We start from the raw sequence: 19,130 nt of genomic DNA, 5'->3' as shown, positions 1-19,130 counted from the left end.
TTATTGCCACACAGACAGAGGTTTCTAAAATTGCAAAATTGCTTCTATGATTCTTTTCTGGTGGAAAAATCTAAAGTTGATCATTGGGCAGGTTGGTCGGGTTACAGGACATTTTTATCCGTCTAATGTCATAATCGGGTTAGGAAAAGTGAACCCGTAACTTACCCAAATAAGAAAAAAATTATTTTAATCAGTCCAATAATTTGGGCTGATTAGTTGGGTCAACCCGCCCAAACCGAAGTGTGAATGATTTTTTTTTTCAAATTATACTTTTGTAGTTTTTTTTCCCGTGAAATTTATCTTTTTAAGCTTAAAATAATATTTTGAATTTATAGTAAAAAACACAATTTAATTAATTTAATTATGTAGATAATATATTTAAATGTATAAAAAAAATAGTAAACTCTTAATTGAACGGGTCGGATTATATTGAGTGGATTGATAATTATTTTTAACCCACCGTTTAAATTTTTATCACTTTATTTGGATTGCGTTTTTTTGATGATTTTTGACGATTTTTTCAATTTGATTTGGGTGGACTATAAAAATTTCTCCATAGCCTTACAAAACCGATGAGGTGCCTATGGGTTCATTTATGATCAATGACTCATTATGATTGAAGAGCTCAACATGTTGACCATCAACTTTGGTCAATGACAAAGTATTTGAGTCTAAATACACAAAAGTGTTTGAGTAAGCAATTTTGGAAAAATAAAAGAGAATCTATGAAGGAAGTTCTAAATTTCACCAAACCAACACAAACATTTGTGAATAACATCTTAATTTTTGTAATTTATTCAAACATCTAAATCTTTAACCGCAAGTGTCAAGACCAGCTTGTGTGCACCTCAACTAATCCTGCGGGGCCCTAGTGACTCAATCGGTAGTCTGCCCTAGCAGCCCCGGTCTTCGCACTTTACCAATAGGCCAACCCTTGGGGTTCAAACCTAATACCTTTTTAAAGTACCCATAATTACAATGTTTCAATAAACTATGCTCTAATTAGGCAAATATGATAAAATAGTAGTCCAACCAGAAGACAGAAAAAGCTGCATGTAAAACTTTTCAAGTTCCCATACAATAACACCATTCGAGTTTTATACCAATGAAAATTGATTAAGTGGTCTCCAGCATCTAACCGCTCTAGTTTGAGATGAAATTAACAAAGAAAGAAGAATAGTTCCTCGCTCGACATGAGATAAAAAGAAACCTGACTCCAGACCGTCTTATCGTGAAGTTCATGAGAAATGATTAGAATTGGAACTGCATCTCGCGTTCGTATCCAATATCATTGAGGTGACCCTCCATAGCCTTGTTCATTGGTGGTGGACCACACCTCAGAATCTGCATATTCCAAGACCAAGGTCAGAAACAAGACAAAATGTAGCCATTTCATTACAGTTATCTGGGCACTCATACCTTGACATCAGGTGCTGCAGCCGGACAGTGGTCTTGAATCATTTCCTTTGTGACAAAGCCAACACCTCCATCCCATACCTCCGGAGGCTGAGCAACATATAATACTAGATTAGAATTCGGTGCAATTCAAGGTCAATAAAAATAATATCATAGTCAGTGTCTACCATGGACAAAGTCAGAAAACAGAAGAAACATAACTAAACATTGACTAAGCAATTTATTTTAATTTAATTTGTTTACTTATTTATTATTATTTAAGTTTAATAAATGATTACAATTTAACGTTAAATATAAGAATATTATGTTAAAAATAACGAAAAAAAAATAAAAATCGGTTAAAACCAAAAATTTTCTATTATCTACCCACTTTTTATTTTTATTATAAAGAATAGATATATATATATATCTATAATTTTGTCCATCAAATCCAAATATTATATATAAGCGTATCCATTGCTAGATCTTCTTATATTTTTAATTTAGTCTTCCATCAAATTAATAATATTTAATGGTTTAATATCCAAAAGTCCAACTTTGAAGCTTAAGCCAAATCACATCATGACGCCCACATATTGGAAATTTTCAAACATATTATTAATGATTCCAATTTCTCAACTTTGTTATGTAAACAGCCTCCACAAATTCATGAAAACCCCACATTCAATTTTTCCAAACAAGAACAGAAATTGAAGAAGGTTATGTCAAGAAAGTAACTGGCTTTTCAGCTATATATATATATATATGATTTTTTTTTAACTAAAATTAATAATAATTTACAAGAAAAACAAAACTATAAATCACAAATAATATTTTAAACTGTGTTGTTATATTCAATTTGTTTTTCACGGACAAAGTCAAAACACAGAAGAAACATAACTAAACATTGACTGAGCAATTTATTGTTTTTTGGAGAGTGAGAGAGAGAGCTCTATGAAAAGTTGTTGAACTTGAAAATTAATTATGACAGACACTACCCTGGAATGAAAGTAAGATTAAATTCAAGAAATGTCAGGTTACTGAATAATCCATAAAAATTTGTTACCATGAGAGCAAATAAAGCCGCTTCCTTGGTTTGAAAACTTATTTGAAAAAAGATTTGAGACAACTTCCACAACGGACAGTATCGGTCTAGTCAAAGAAAGGGACCTTTGCCCAAACTTAGTTTGTCTTTAGTTTTACTCCTAGCTTTTAACTAAGATGGTCATTTGTTCAGTTTTGCCAATTTGAAATTGGTTAGGTGGCATTCTCAACTTATTAAAAACTCTCAAAAGAACATAAATTTCATGGTATTTCAATTTTTAAGGTGTTCTGTCTCTAAACTTCTCAACCTGTCGCATCCGAATGAGTCTGCCTACTGGGAATAGGTGAGAAAAACAGGAAAGGCAAATTATTTTCTTTAAAGCTACTCAACAATGATCATAGCATGTTAACCTGTGAACAGAAATCCAACAAAAAGACCCAAAACATGTTAATCCAGTCATTGCTCCAGAAAGAAAGGTAATTACCTGATTCAATACATAGTAGACTTTAAACTGTTCGGGGTAGTTAGTTGCTAGACCATCCAACTCTTCCTGCGCAATTCCGAAAAGGGATAATTTGATAGGCAGCATCATTATAAATGTTTATATCAAATAGAATGCTGTTGACATACACATCAATTCCCTGTTAACTCTCATACTGTGCTTAAACTAGAGGTTCGAAAGCCATGCCACATAGCTAGACAGAGTATTTAAGTTAAAATTAAAGTTGTAAAGAGCATGCCTTAAATCAATAAAATAAAAACAATTATCCAGATTCCAAACTTATTCCATTACTAAAAAGCTCACACTTCATAAAATGATCTGAGATACAAAGAATACATATGTTTTGGAGGTTGTTGAATAAAGTGTTGGAATTACCTTTAAAAGAATATCCTCGTAAGTTACATTGGCATAAATAAGATGAATCTCTGTTTTGTCCTTTGGATTTTCTAGGATTGCTCTAGCAACCTGAAGAAGTAAGAGCAGAAAACGATGAATGGACAATTGAAGAAGCAAATATCGTAAAGCACACACACAAGCATATGATTGTACATAAAATTACATTTCTGAGGTAACATACCTGAAACATTGGGGTAATGCCAGAGCCTCCAGCAAGCATTCCAAATGCTCTAACTTGCCCAGGTAAATATTTGAAACGACCCTGTTAGCAGAAAGTAACATTCAATGATTCGAAAGCCAACTTTAAATATAAATTTCATTTCTGGAACTAAAACCAAGCGGTGTACGAAATGGAAAAGGCTTTGAATGTGTCAGTTGATCAAATTTAAGGTAACAGGTTGGTTCACAGGCAATCAATCCACAGAGAAAATTATATATTATGTACATGTTCCTATGTATTAGGTACACTTACGAATGATATGTCTTAAGTAATAATGGGAAAAAAGGATTTAAATTCATTTTTTTATTAATGATTGATAATCTATCAAAATATTGTAAAGTACCATACTTAAAAATAGAAAAGCATCCACATCCACTCTTATTGTAAGTATTTTAATACTTTTAGAATTTTGATAGCATTATCTATTCGAAGTCTAGGACATTAATATATTTATCTTATTGGTACACTACTATCTAGACACCCTACTAATAGACCCTGGGTTGGTAATTGCTCAACTAGATAGTAGGGGTAATTTGGGTAGATAAGTAGATTATTATAAGTGGGAAGTGTCTTGGATTGGATCATAGAGTAAGTTAGAGAATATGGCAGAATGAGTGGGGCATGGAGAATTTGTATTGAGTGAAGTATGTGCTCTTTGGGAGAGTTGGCTGTCTCTTGAATACTGGCCCATTTCTTATTGTAATGTTCTTGGTGTATCTTTAATAACACCAGAGAGCTTTCATCATCTTCTCCTGCATTAGTCTAGTGGTTCCTATCACCTACCACAGCATTTGAAGAAATCTTGACAACAAAAGTCACAAAAATCTAAATGCCAATTATCATAGCATCGAAACAGATGGTACCGAAAATACATGGAGTTAGTGACAAGCATGGAAGAAACATTGATTGTTTGGATATAAATAACAAGTTATGTATCAGAAAGAGACTTTCTAAACAAGATGACATGTATTTAGTACCTTGGGTCCCCTTACGGCAAGTTTATCTCCAACACGCATCTCGCGAAAATGGTGTGACATCCTTCCTTGTGGATACATCTTAACACATTAAAAAGGCAATATACATCATTACAGTTCCAAATAACTACACAAAAATCACAATGAATTTTTTGTCAAGTCCATCCATATGTGTTTATAAACCATCGCAGAATTTAATACCTTTATAACTAGTTCAAAGTATCCAACATCGGAATCCAATGTAGTAGGAGTATAAGGTTTGATAACTTCTTCACCCTGACCATCCTTGCCCCTATTCATTAAAACAGCTTATAACTAGTGCAAGACATTGATGTTCAGAAAATAATATCGTGGACTGAACAGCTTCAACAATCCAAAAACCGTAACAATAGAAACCATAACTCAAAATAACCTGCAGCTTATATGTTGTCCAATTGGAAGTCCCAAAATTGAAGTAGGTGTAGGGAGTTCAAATGTGAACTTTGCAACATTATGGCTGAGTTGAGTGCGCTTGACGAGTTTAAAGTCCCTGAAATTCTCAGGATCCAGGCAGCCTAATAACACAATACGAGGTAAGACCATTTACAGAGACTGCACATTCATAAATATCAACAGAGAGAAACAAAAGTCTTATCCAAGCAGGGGCATCTTGAAGAAAGCAGATAAGGTCGAACTTTGAACCAAATTTCTAAATGAGAAAGAAACTAATATTCCAATTCACATTGGTTTAATAGAGACACTATAATATTTATGAGCTAAGCTATACAAGAACAAGGAAAAAGCAAGCATTAAGCTAGTTGTTTTTTGTTTTTTCTTTTAATATCTGGGGACAGAAAACTATAGCAACTGTTATGTCAAACCACAAACCACATGTATGACCATTTAAGCTAGCATAGTTAGGACAGAGTTTGCAATTGAATGAATTTCAAATATCTTAGCTTTAAATTGCCAACATACCTAATTTTCATCCTAGAACCAAATGCATGTGTCATCCAATGAAAGAAAAACAAAGAAAATGTAAAATAATATTGAGTTACAATGCAAACCCACCAACCTGTTATATCTCAACTTGAAAAATACAATTTTAAAGAGAACTTATTTTTCTTTTCAACAGACTAATCAGAGCAATGGAAACCCAAAAGGAGCTTCATTTAAGATAATTCTTCATCAAGCACGAACCTTTACCAGAATAAATCTCTAGAACAACAACTACACAGCCATACCATAAAAAACCCAATTAAAATACCACAAAAAGACAACCTCTAAAAGATGTCAAATACCCAGAAGCAAAAATTAGCAAAACCGAAGAGAAACTAATCTTAATGAAAGTCAATAATGGAGATTGGAGTGAACCTTTGGGTTTCCTGGAAGAAAAGAGGAAAACAGCACCAACCCCAATAGCAAGAACCGCTACAGCTGCACCCACAAGGAGCTGGGAATCCACTGTCTGTAAAAACTCCATTGAATCAAAACCAAATCTTTAAGCTGAGCCAAGAAATGGGTAATGGAGAAAATAGCAAAATGGGCAAATTTGTTTGGTTTTTTTTGAAGACTTATAGGTGGGATTACGGTAATAGTGGATTTCCCTCGGTTTCTCCACTGGCTTGCTAGCACAGCACAGTGAAAATGGGTTAGGTGACGGACGTTGAGAGTACCAAAAATGTCAAAAAGCCATTGAACAGAACGGAACAAAGAAGGGGATCTGGTCTACCTACTCAGCGCGTGCTCCAACTTCAACCAATCGAGAAACTTTTCAAAATTACATATATATCCCTAAACTTTTGTTTAATTTTTATAAAAACAAGTAAAATAAATTTAATTTGAAACTTAACCAATAATAATGAAATAAAAAATGGTTCATAAATGTGTTTTGTCTCATTAACTGTTTGGACTATGTGTTTTGATAAATTATTTTTTATATTATATAGTTTGTAAAATTATTCAAATAGAACCCTAAATTCGATTTTGGTCAAAGTTTTCTCAACTGAAATCACAAATAATTCACCAAACTAACAATTCATAACAAAAATAAAATCATTATATTTAAAAATAATGTTGTTATATTCAATTTTTTTTTATTAAAATTGAGTTTATAGGTCTTTTTGAACTATTTTACAAAATATAAAATTTAAAAATAATTTTTTTAAAATATAGGATCCAAATAAATAATTAAAAAAAATACAAAATCCAAAAATATATAAACCCAATAAAAAAATAATAATAATCAAATTCAGGACATCATAATAATGTTGAACTAAAAGGTAGGTACTTTGTCAAAAAAATTAAATTAAAGATATTCTTCAACTAAAAATTCAAAAAATGGATACATAGTAATTTTCAGAATTTCATAAGATTTTTTTAATTGTTTTATATTGTATTTCTAGTTTTTGAAATAATATTTTTAAGAATGCAAAATATAAAATGACATTTATTATTATATAAAATCATAAGAATAATTTACAATAATATAATATGATTATTAAAAAAAATTGGTTTAGTTTTGTTATTTTTGTTAATTGTCCCTACATATGTATAAGTCATGGCTCTTACAATCTAATTTATATTACTATTACTAAATTAATAAATTTAATTTATTGTTTTCTTCCCTTTGAGGTTGATTTGAAAAATTAATTGAAAAAAAAAATTAAGATCCTTTTGTATACTTATTTGTTTGTTGAAGATGTAATTTCTCTTCTTAGAAAATTGCAATGATAGATCTTTGCTTTTCTTTCAAGAAATTGAAGCAAATGATTTAACTTAATACATAATTATTGTCCTTTTCTTTAAAAAAAATGTAAATAAATAAATAAACTATTTAAGCTGAATTTTTTTTTGAAATTCACTTATGTGGATTAAATTAATTGGTTAATTCAAATAATTAATCCAAGGATGTATGTAAAAACACGTTTTAACAGATTGTGGAAATGCTTAAACAGAAGTATGATATGTGTAAACAGAATTACTTAATCAGAAACGTAAAAATAAAGGACACACGAATTTTTACGTGGTATCAACAACCTTTGCAGGTTGTTACTAATCCACGAGGCCACGCCCAGAGAATGAAGTTTATTAGATAAGAATTATTCAAATTACAATCACCAATTGACTTATACAATCTTAAAGACTCCCTCTTTAAATTGTCGCAATCCCAGCAATATGACACTTCCTAATAACACTTCCAAATGACTCAGAAACTTGAACTCCCTTCAACTTCTGGTCCGTGCACTAATCATCCCGAAGAGTGACTCACACTACAAGCTTCTCCCGAAGCTCTTAAACAAGGTGTCCTTGAGAGTTTTACCTGCAAAACAGTTAACAAAACATATGCAAGAAAAACAGAAAACAAAACACAAAGAGCTCTAGAACAAAAGCTCTTTGCACATGAAAACGGCACTTCAACAAAATATGAAATCAATCTCTGAAGTGATAACCTAATCGTCTAGGTCAGAAGCTTTTATAGAGAAACAAAAGCATAAATAAAGAATATTCACCATTGATTACTTGATGCACAAGATAATTCTAAATAAGGTAAATATCCACCTGTTTCGACAGAACCGGATTCTGCTGGAACAAAAGATACCCAGACTTTCCTAACCGAGACAAAAAGAATAAATGACAAGAATATTTCCAAGATAATTCCAGATTTATTCTATAAACGGAAAGAGACATTTACAACAGAGAATATTACACAATAAACAGGATTTAATCAATAAATACAATAATAATTTTGACTAAAACCAAAAATGCCAATAAACTAAAAATAGAAACAAATCCCTCAAAACTGGGATTTTACATTTTTAAGTGATAATAAAGTAACTTAGAAAGAGAGGACTATTAGGTAAAATGAGATAATTTGCATGATGGGTATATTTGCAAATAAATAATATTAGAACAAGAAAATACTAATGCACAAAAAAAAAAAATCAAGAAACTGGATGACAACATGGTTAGCATAATCATTCTAAGAAACTATTGAGATTAGCAAAATAATACTTGAATTTTTTTATTAAGTTTTTAAATTTATAAATTGAAGAATGAATTATAGTGTTAAATTTATAATTTGCCCTTTGAATTCATCACATAGGTGCAATATATTGTTGGAGCTTTCTATCAATTAGTATATATCCTCTTAAGAAAATATTATAATTGTTAAAATTTTATTAATTAAAATTAAGAGGTTGCTAATTCAATTGAAGAAATTAATTATTAAAAAAAATACAATAAATACCCATCTATTTAATTATCTAATATTTGAGTGAGACATAGTTTTAATTTGTGTCAGCACCTGGTTTTACACTTTCATGCTTTCAGCTCCTAGTTTGTGCATTGATGTCTCTCATTCTTTGGTAAGTAGTTTAATTTATGGGTTTATAAGTTTTTTGATATTGTGTTTTATCTTACTATTTGTTTGGACCTTGTGTTTTAATAAATTTTTTTTTAGACCCTGTATTTTGTAAAATGATTCAAATAGACTCATAAACCCAATTTTGATGAAGAAAAAATTGAAAATAACAACACAGTTGTTAGGCAAAATAATTTTGTTTTTGTTTTAAATTGATAGTTTGGTGAATTATTTGTAATTTTCAATTAGAAAACTTTGACCAAAATCGAGTTTAGGGTTTTATTTGAATTATTTTACAAAACACAAGGTCCAAAAAATTATTTGTCAAAACATAGGATCTAAACAAGTAATTAGACAAAATACATGGTTTAAAAAAGTATAAATCCTTAATTTGTTTCTTACTTTTTTTTTTAATGCAAGAAAAAGTAATGGTAATTAATACTCATAAAACAACTAAAAAAAATCTTAAGTAATTAATTGCTACTAGTTTAAAATTTCACAATTTCTTAATGGGAAGATTAAAAATTTGTTTGGTATGTTGGATTGAAGGGATGAATTAGGTCGAGATTCGTTGGGGGACAAAGGAATGGATAGGAATAAAAAAATCATTTTGATGGATTAACTATTTCATTTACAAGTTTGTGGAAAAATCACTCCAATGCATAAATAAAAAATAATTATTAATTTTTTTTACTTATATAAAATTTTATTTCATTCTAATTCATTTCTATTCTTTGTTTTTATTTCTCTTAACTATAGGTGTGGAATGATATTATCTATGATTAGCTTATTTTTATTTGGTGAAGAAAAAAATATCAATAAAAAGAAATAGTTATAAATTTTTAATAAGTAAACGGCAGACCGTAGACAAAAAAAAATGATAATTCCTTCTAAATAATTAAAATGATTAAATTTTTAAATATTATTATTATTTTAAATTGTAAAAAAAATTACACTTTTATTTCCCTCCTATTATACCAAACAACCCTACTAAAAATATCAAATTTATCATCCTTTATTTTTTCATAGCTCATATTTAATCCAATTAATTTATTTTTTCTATTTTTTTTACCCAAAAAAATCAAAAAGAGTTTTAAGTTAAAAATAAGTACGCAACAAATTCATGCATAGAAATTCAAGTCATCCCAATAAATGCTTCAAGTGGGGTCATTATAGTAGTTTCGTCTTTCTATTGCACAAAGCACCTGTAACGACCTAACGACCCGACTTTTCTTAACTAGACCCACCGAAATACGACTATGACTATCCGGGGTCAATTGGACCCTTATGGTCAACTTCGGTAAAAATCAAACGTTAAGAACTAAATAAACTTTAGAAAAATTTACATTGGAATACTTTGAAATATTTGGATGGGATCCCATAGTTTAAAAAATAAAACGTAGTTAAACGTAACTTAAGAAATTGTTTGTGGCCATAGGGCCTTCTTTAAATAAAACTAGTACACATGAACTTGATAATACTATTATTGGACTCAACGGAAGACTTAAGAGAACCCTGACAACCCTACAAATCGGTTATTTCACAGTATGCATACTTCAGACAAAATCCCCTCCAGCTCATTGCACTACTCCTTAAGCTTTGCCCTTACCTACACACACAGAGTAATTGATGAGATATCACGCTCAGTAAGGAAGCTAGCTACAACTTATGATTCTACTATCCAAAACTAACTTTGCATAACAGTAATGCACAACTAGAAACTGTAAACTGAGCAACACATCTAGCATATTCATATAAGTCAAAGTATTGTGTAACATTCTGAAAACATATAATTGAGTCATCGAGTTATCTATGGGGTCATGATCCTTGTGTGGCCTCCACGGCCCAGAAAATACTCACCTCCAGTACCAAAGGGGTACACTCCGCTAAAACACGATGACTTTATTGACTTGGTGGCTAACCCCACTGTACGGCTATATGGGATCCACCCTCACAAGGTTTCCTTTGATAATCACAAATATTGCACATTTTCATTCATGATAACTTTACTGAACTAAGTACATTCAAACCTGACAGATGAGTGCTATTATGCACATCCAACCATATAATCAAACATATATAGCAACTAGAATTTAATTGGTAGCATACAAACATGCAACAATTTACTAAGATCACAACAAGCTAAGTTACTCTTGGTGTATACTTCCTTACCTCTTGTCTTTAGCTTTCGTCAATTATGTCTCTGTGAGTATTTTCGATCGTGTTTAGATCATATAATCATATTGGGATACATCTTAGTTTATGCTTTACTAAGATTTTAAATATAAGTAAGGGAATTTAAAATCAAAACTGAAATTCCCGACCACGAAACAAACCCGAGCCCTTGGGGTAAAATGACCATAATACCCCTCTCAGAATCCCGAACTTAACTTAGAAATTCCATTTTCCGATGCTCGAATCGATTTCCGAGCCCCGAACCCACTTCTTGATCTTAAGGCTAAATAGGGTAAAATTGTACTTCATAAAATATTTTCTAAATTCTTCAAAATATTTCTTAGGTTCTAAATCTTCAAATCTATAATTTGGAATTAAATCCCGAACCTAAATTAAAGTAATAATTTTCGGGCCTTGTGCTCCTAAATTTTTAAATTTGGATAATTAACTAGAGAATTTTTATCCTTAATTCTCAATAATCAGATTTTGATATTAGAGTACCTAATCCCAAGCCTTGCAGTAACTTTCTAAAGTTTCAAGACCAAGTACCACTTTTTGGCCCCTTGGTTACAAATTGGTAACCATTAGTTACAAAAAAAAAAAAAACCATGCATGCATGCATGCTCACACGCACAAAGCCTTCATCAATGGCTTCTTACGGTGCACGGCCAAGAATGGCAAGCACACTTCAAGAATGACCCTCACCTCCGGCCACCACCACCACCACCACCGGTGGTGGTTGATCGAAGCAATACTGTCAATAATGTCTTCCAAGCTTCGGCCGTGACTCCCCAACCCACAAAAGTTGGAACCCAACCCCAAGGAAACTTCTAATACACCTCTCGAACCCTTAGGGGTGTGGAAAAACACCCAGCCCATGGCCTTAAACAACTTCACTGCCGACAACCTCTATTAACGCCGGCGGTGAAGAAACTCTCAATATAACCATCGGCCATGGCTACAACCACCACCTTGACACCCTGAAACTTAAGATCTACCATAATATTAGACCCTTCCTGACACCTTAAAGATGTCATCTAGTCCTAAAACGCTGATTCAAACAAAGTAAAACAACTCAGAAACTCATCCCAACTTTTAAGAAATGAAATCGTAAAAACTTCGAAGGAAAACTACGGGCTTGTACCTCTTTCTGTGGCTGGTTATTGGTGGTTTCTTCTTCCCTTTCTTATAGTCCTCAACACTATGAACACATACAAACCGTTCAACATAAGTTTCATGTACGAAAATAAGAGAAAAAATGAAGCCAAAGATGGCACTTACACTAGTTCGGATTTCTGACCAAAGTTTCCAAAACTTGGGTGAAACTCTCTCCTCTTTCTTTGCTTTCTTCTACAATCAATAAAAAGATTCTAAGGACATGTCTAAGATCTGTATCTCATAGAAAAACCAAAGGAAATAACCCACTTTGCCTTCTTCTTCTTGGACCCGAAGTGATCGCACACCATAAGAACACAACGTGTTCTCCTTCTCCAATCTCTCGAACTCTTGTTGTTCTTTCTAATGATTCAAATGTGGTTTGAAGAAAATGAGGGAAAATGACTCTAATTCCCTCCCTTGTAACCTCTAAAACTGCCAAGACCATTTTAAAAAATAAATAAATATAAGCTATAGTCTAGGTACCAAAATAATGCAACCTTAACTAATAATGTGTCTATGATTTTATGTGAGTCCTTCCAACATAAAATCATGACTTTAATCTCATAAAATGCCACTTGGATTATTTATAGCCTCTTAGTGAATAAATCACATACTATAGCGTAAAATAGTCTCATGATTTTATGTGTGTCCAAGCACATAAAATCATGTGCTAGAAATAATAAAATAATTCTTCAAAATCTCTTGAGAACCAAAATAATATTCTAGAATTAGGTTTCTTCTAAATTATATAAACTCAACTCTAATTAGTAAAATAAATATTTCTTCACTTAATATTTATTTAATATCTATGTCTCAAACTATGGTCTAAAACGATCAACTCACATTTCTTCAATTAAAATAATATTCACAAATTATTATTTTAATATTTTCTTCCACCTTTAAACATAAAATAACTTACAATAATTTGCATAAAATAAAATAAAAACTAAACTAAAATAAAATAAATAAAAAAGTAAAAAAAATTCTAGGTTATTACAGCACCATTCATTTTTAGATAAAATAGTAACTCTCGTTAACCATTAATGGTTAAATGATATTATTTGTCACAAATTATGACTAAAAAATACATTTAGTCATAGATTATTTTTGTTGTCACTAAATAGTTGGGACTAAAAGTTAAGTTTTTTGTAGTGATTGTGGATAATGACAATACCAGTGTGATCCCTGTATTATGTCTGAATACTTGATTATGCCTTATGTTTTGTTAAATGATATTTCAGACCCCGTGTTTTGCAAAATAAATCAAAATAATACACTGAGCTTAATTTTGGTCAAATATTTTTTCAATATGAAACTAAAAACAAGATTTAAAGAATGGATCTTTACAATTATATACATATAACATAAAATAATTACAAAAATCACCTACAAAATTTTATTTATAAAAATGTCTTGCCACATCATTAAAATATACCTAATTCCAAAATTAATACACCTAAATTTGAAATATTCCCGAATTTTCTGTTTTTCTGGGTTTTCAAAAGTAACATTTTGGTTACTTATAATAGTGATTAGTTACCAATTGGTCACTTTTTTTGTATTAAAAGCTTTATTTTTAGATCGTATTATTTCAGTACTTTTTGGTTACTTCCAAAACTTATTTGTAAACATTTTAATATACAAATTATTTATTTTAGGTTATATTATGGTATCTTATTATTTAAGATACATTTTGGTAATCTTCAAGCTTATTTCAGAAACTAACGAGTTGTCATATAGTATATTAAGTTCTCATATAGTTTATTAATAAAAATTAACTTAGTATACTACACGGTAACTTTTAAATAAAAATTTTTAATAGACTTTTTTAGTCACTCATGTCATTTACATATCTTATTATTTAAGATAATTTTACGTTACATTCAAGTCTATTTTAGAAACTAATTAGTCATCATATAGTATAAAAGTTACTCTTATAATTCCAAGTTACCATGAATAGCTTAATAGAAAATGATATCAATTGGTCATTTTTTCATAACATAAACTTGAAGTTACTCCTAAAAAGTTATTTTTCATACATAACGTAAACCAATTAACTAAATTTTGAAAATAAGCTTGGAATTAATTAACTAAAATAAAGTTTTATTTTGTAAACAAGTAACTAATCAGTATCTAATTGGTACTTATAAGCAACCAAGTAGTTACTTTTGATTTCGGTGACGACGAGAAATATATGCTTCCAACATATCAAAATGATCATATTGAAGAGTAGGTCGTAATGGTACAAGCCAAAATAATCAATAGTGTGTCCATAATTTTTTTTTAAGTTATGGAGAAGAGAGAGAATTAAATGTTTTATATGTAGTATAAAAAAAGTTATTTTTGTAATTAAATTTTTTATGTTAAATTTGTAAATAAAATCAATTATAAATGTAATTTTCACTTTAAACAAAGACTTTGAGAACAAGAAACTATATAAATATATATATATATATATAACTTTAGGAAAACTATTTAAGAAAATTGCTTTTAATACGTACGACCCATCTTACATGTATAAATGGCAAAAGAAAGAAAGAAAAAAATTGATAATTAAATAATGCTTTAGCATGTAAAGATAATACAATCGTCCAAAAAATACTAAAAAATTGATCTGGACATGTTTCTATTAGATTCATAATATTAAGAATTCTTTTTCTAGAAAAATCAAAACTTAAATGTAGTATAATTTTTAAAATTTACAACAATTACAAATATCTACAAAAAATAAAATATTAAAAAAAGTCTCAACTCAAATTTGTGCAAAATATTTTCGAAATTTTTTTACCTCATAAAAATTTTCCTAAAATCCAACGTCCAAATAAGACTTAATACATAAGATAAAAAAAAACAACAAAATAATGAAAATAGAGAAAGAGATTGAACATATGAAAAGGAGACAATTAATCCACTACTAAATCTTCTTATATTTCTAATTTAGTCTTCCATCAATTAAATATATTAATATGGTTTAGTGCCTGCAACATTATCTTTATATCTTAAGTCAAATCAAATCACGAAGCCCTACATATTGGAATTTTTCTAACATATTATTGTTGACTCTATGCAAAGGGTTTCCACAAATTCTGAAAATCATGTATTCAATTTCCCAAACAAGAAAAGAAATTGAAGAAAGTTATGCCAAGAAAGCAACCAACTTTTGAGCTATATATGAGTATCAGCATCAAGTGAAGCCTATATAAGTTCAAAATTTCTAGTGAACTATTTCTCTCTACCAAAGATTACAGTATTATGATTGGTGTAACATGCTGGCCTTGAGGGGATGTTACAAATCTAGGTTGGTGCTCCGTCAGATGCGCACGCGAAGGTGCATGCTAATGCCTAGTTTGCACGGCAGTGACATTTTCGTATATATCTTTAATATTGTCCAGAAATGAACGAGACTTGGTAGTTCCCATATTGAAGGGGAATGAACGCAATTGTGCAATCGGATTTGGGAGATTCGGAAAATTGGCGAGCTGAGAACCAAATATGTCTCTAAAACAAAAATCATATATGTTCATGGTAAAAGGCTAAAAGCTCAAAAGACTATTTGCCAAATTACAAAAATACCCCTTACTAACGGAAGCGGACGCTACAGTCTTTGTGGGATCAAACTTTACTTTCACTATTATTACTTGTTTACGATTGTGTGCACTTGCGTAGATTTTATTACAACACTCATATATAAAAATTACATATAAAATTTAAGATTACATCATTATAACTACAAAAATTTTATAATATTTATAAAATATTCAAGCAAGAAAAACAAACTTTTATTGAAAGTTTAAATCTTTATTTATAGATAGCAAAGATTATTACAAAACATGTTATTATAAAACACAACTTTCAACATTGCCACTTTTGTCTCCTTCTTGCTTTAACTTACTATTCCAAACATTTACATAAACCAGTATGCATTTCAAGGGATCACAATTTTCGCTATGAATAATCCAGCTAAAAATCCACATCCATATCCTATCACCACAACTTGCCAACCAAATTGAAAAAGATAACTCGACTCTTCTTGCTGTTCATCTTCAACTAGTGGTGGTTTCAATGCTTCAGAGTTTCCACACAAGTTTGGCAATGGAATGCCACATAATCCCATGTTTCCCTCAAAGGAACTACTCTCAAAGGTACTTAATTGGTTTTGCTGTGGTATAGACCCTGAGAGGTGGTTGTATGAAACATTGAAGTATTGAAGAAAAAAGAGTTGGGCTAGTTCAGAAGGGATTTTCCCCGAAAGCTCATTTTGAGAAAGGTCTAAGGATTCAAGCTTGGCTAGTTTTCCCAGTGAAGAGGGTATGCTACCACTGAGACTGTTTTTGGATAAATCAAGGGCATACAATCCCTTTAGGTTTCCAATGACTTCAAGAATTTCTCCATTAAATTTATTGTTGGAGAAGTTTATGATTGCAATAATATTTTGGATCCCATCAAACTGCCTATACATGCCTTTTATTGATAGTATAGTTTGGAAATAAAAAACTGGCTTACCCATGTACTCAAAGTTTGCTGAGTAATTGATGGATAGTGATGTCAAATAACCAAAGTTTTCAACACTTGTACTAGTCATGGCATTCCAACTCTGGATGTATTTGAGCGGCAATTTACCAATGAAGTTATTATAAGATATATCAATTATACGTAACTTAGGGAAATGAAGTTTTGTTCGAGGCTCCCTTATAACTCCATGGAATTGATTAGCTCGCAAGTTTAGAATTATCAGCTCTGGAAGAGTCCCTAACCAATAAGGGAACACATCATTGAGATTATTGCTTTCGACATTGAGCTGTCCAAGCATCTTACAATTTGTAAGAGATTGCGATAACTTCCCTTCAAAGAGATTATAACTTAAATCAATACGCTTAAGTTGGTTTCCCTCGGTAAATTTTGGAATATTGCCAGAAAAAGAGTTGTTTGTGAGAATTAATGAAGATAATGACTTACTAAACCTACCGAAACAATTGGGAAGTTTACCAACCAACATATTATGGGACAATTCAAGAAAGATAAGAGAACTAAGTTTGCAAGTTGTAGGTGAAAGTTCCCCTGTTAGGGAGTTTGTAGAAAGAGATAAAATTGTCAATGTTTCTCTGTTTATATTTAGCAACCATTCTGGTATTCCACCACCAATATGGTTACCTTCAAGAGTTAATGACTCCATTCTTTTTTGATGCCTAAGAAATTCAGGAAACTTTCTTAAATTGCAATACCCCAAGTCTAGTTCTCTCAATTGTGGAAATGTTTCATTTATACGAGGTAGTGAGAGTCTGAGATGCGATAACGAAAGGATAATGAGGTTTTTGAGGCCTTTGAACATGTCAAATTCTACAATGCCTGTCAAATTATTATAACCTATGGAAAGAAATTCCAAGTTCACGAGTTTCGAGAATATTGGCATAGGAAATGGGCCACTAAAATGATTAAATTGAAGGGATAAAATGTTGAGTTGGGTGAGGTTTGACAAATAAGAAGAGATTTGTCCAGAAAAATTATTTTCAGAAAGGTCTAGAACAGTGAGCTGTTTCAGCTTACCTATGGAATTTGGAATCGCTCCAGAAAACTTGCAACCTCTAACATCCAACCTACTCAAAGAAGCAAGTTTCTCAAAAGGTAGTTCACCAGAAAAGAGAGTGCGTGACAACTTCAATGCTTTAAGAGAACTTCTCTCGTTAAGTACCGTAGGCAATCTTCCACTAAGATCTTGATTATACCGCACATTGAGATCTTGTAATTTTGGCAGTTGAAAAATATCGACTGGAAATTCACCTTTCAATTCGCAATCCTTCAAGTATAGGTTTGTCAAAGAAGTTAAATTCGCCAACGACTTAGGCAGTGCCGACGATATGTAAACATTACTGAGACAAAGCTCCTCAAGGCATGTCAAGTTTGAAATAAAGCTCTCCAAATTGGGATTCTTCAGTTCCAATAGATTTTCTCCAGAAAATGGATCAAGATTACTGCACAAATAAAGAGCAGACAATTTGGAAAGTTCTGAAACTTCTAAGGGAATTTGACCAGAGAAGACAGAGTCAACTAGCGAGAGACTGGTGAGCATAGAAAGCCGCTTGACAGCAGTGGGTATTTGAGAGTAATTGAAATGGTTGTCTGAAAGATTGAGCCTTTGGAGGTGAAGCAAGTTGAAGAGGGTGCTGTTTGAGTCGATGGTGCCATAGAGAAAGCTGCTGCTGAGATCAAGTCCGATCACATGGCCCGTCTTCTCATCACACTCAACACCATCCCACAAGCAGCAATTTCTTGTCTCATCTTCGTGTGTCCATGAGGAAACCTTTGGATATGAAGAAGTATTAAGACGAAAAGCAGACTTTCTGATAATGAAGCTTTCTTTAAACTGCAACAAAGAAGTCCTTTCGTCATCATGGCAAGATGGCTGTGAGAAAGAGAAACACAATAGTAAATTCAGAAAGAGAATGAAGCAAGGCATTGATGATCCCATCATATATATATGTAAATATAATATCTGTAATTGTTAATTTATATGTTTGACAGTTTCAGATGAGTGAAGAACTGATACTTAAGCTACGCTATATATAGGAACAAAAGCTTTTGAAAGGAGAAAATACCACCAATTATCACTCAATTTCTTTTTTTAAAAAAAGAAAAACTATTGTTATATGTCAAGTCAAGTCATCTGCCTTAAAGTTGATAATCTTTCATACTCCTACATTAGAGTATTACAACTAATTTAGTTTTAAAATTAAAGAATGATTAGTTAAAAAAAAGTTTTAAAAAAAAATCACACGTTGGAAATTAATATCCAAAAATCCAACTTTGAAGCTCAAGTCAAATCACATCATGAAGTCCACACATATTGTAAATTTTCAAACATATTTTCAATGATTCCAATTTTTCAACTTTGTTATGTAAACATTTTCCACAAATTCACATTCAAA

At 31.1% G+C, this 19,130-nt stretch overlaps 2 protein-coding genes across 2 annotated transcripts; both read right to left on the bottom strand.

Moving 5' to 3' along the window:
* Positions 1-1,035: 1,035 nt before the first annotated feature.
* LOC133824777 (NADH--cytochrome b5 reductase 1) lies at positions 1,036-6,237 on the bottom strand. The gene is made up of 9 exons (XM_062257752.1): positions 5,886-6,237; positions 4,945-5,086; positions 4,734-4,824; positions 4,536-4,613; positions 3,520-3,600; positions 3,318-3,407; positions 2,925-2,990; positions 1,420-1,506; positions 1,036-1,344 (listed from the first exon to the last, which is right to left on the bottom strand). Exons 1-9 carry the CDS (start codon positions 5,992-5,994, stop codon positions 1,252-1,254), a joined length of 837 nt encoding a protein of 278 aa, XP_062113736.1. The 5' UTR covers positions 5,995-6,237; the 3' UTR covers positions 1,036-1,251.
* Positions 6,238-16,132: 9,895 nt separating this feature from the next.
* On the bottom strand, positions 16,133-18,661 carry LOC133825845 (receptor-like protein 9DC3). The gene has a single exon (XM_062258739.1). The coding sequence runs from the start codon at positions 18,659-18,661 to the stop codon at positions 16,133-16,135; it is 2,529 nt and encodes an 842-aa protein (XP_062114723.1).
* Between the last annotated feature and the right edge of the window lie 469 nt (positions 18,662-19,130).

The sequence above is a fragment of the Humulus lupulus genome, chromosome 3 (assembly GCF_963169125.1).
Source record: "Humulus lupulus chromosome 3, drHumLupu1.1, whole genome shotgun sequence".
NCBI lineage: Eukaryota > Viridiplantae > Streptophyta > Magnoliopsida > Rosales > Cannabaceae > Humulus > Humulus lupulus.
The sequence above is the reverse complement of the archived record's forward strand: the minus strand, read 5'-3'. Positions and strand labels throughout refer to the sequence as shown.

What these genes read in the sequence shown, in the direction of transcription:
- LOC133824777 (XM_062257752.1), bottom strand. Translation starts at nt 5,994, where the DNA reads ATGGAGTTTTTACAGACAGTGGATTCCCAGCTCCTTGTGGGTGCAGCT. An exon ending in GGACAACATATAAGCTGCAG is followed by an intron (nt 4,825 to 4,944) that starts GTTATTTTGAGT and finishes TTTAATGAATAG; the next exon opens with GGGCAAGGATGGTCAGGGTG. An exon ending in TTGCCGTAAGGGGACCCAAG is followed by an intron (nt 3,601 to 4,535) that starts GTACTAAATACA and finishes TTCTGCTAACAG; the next exon opens with GGTCGTTTCAAATATTTACC.
- LOC133825845 (XM_062258739.1), bottom strand. Translation starts at nt 18,661, where the DNA reads ATGCCTTGCTTCATTCTCTTTCTGAATTTACTATTGTGTTTCTCTTTC.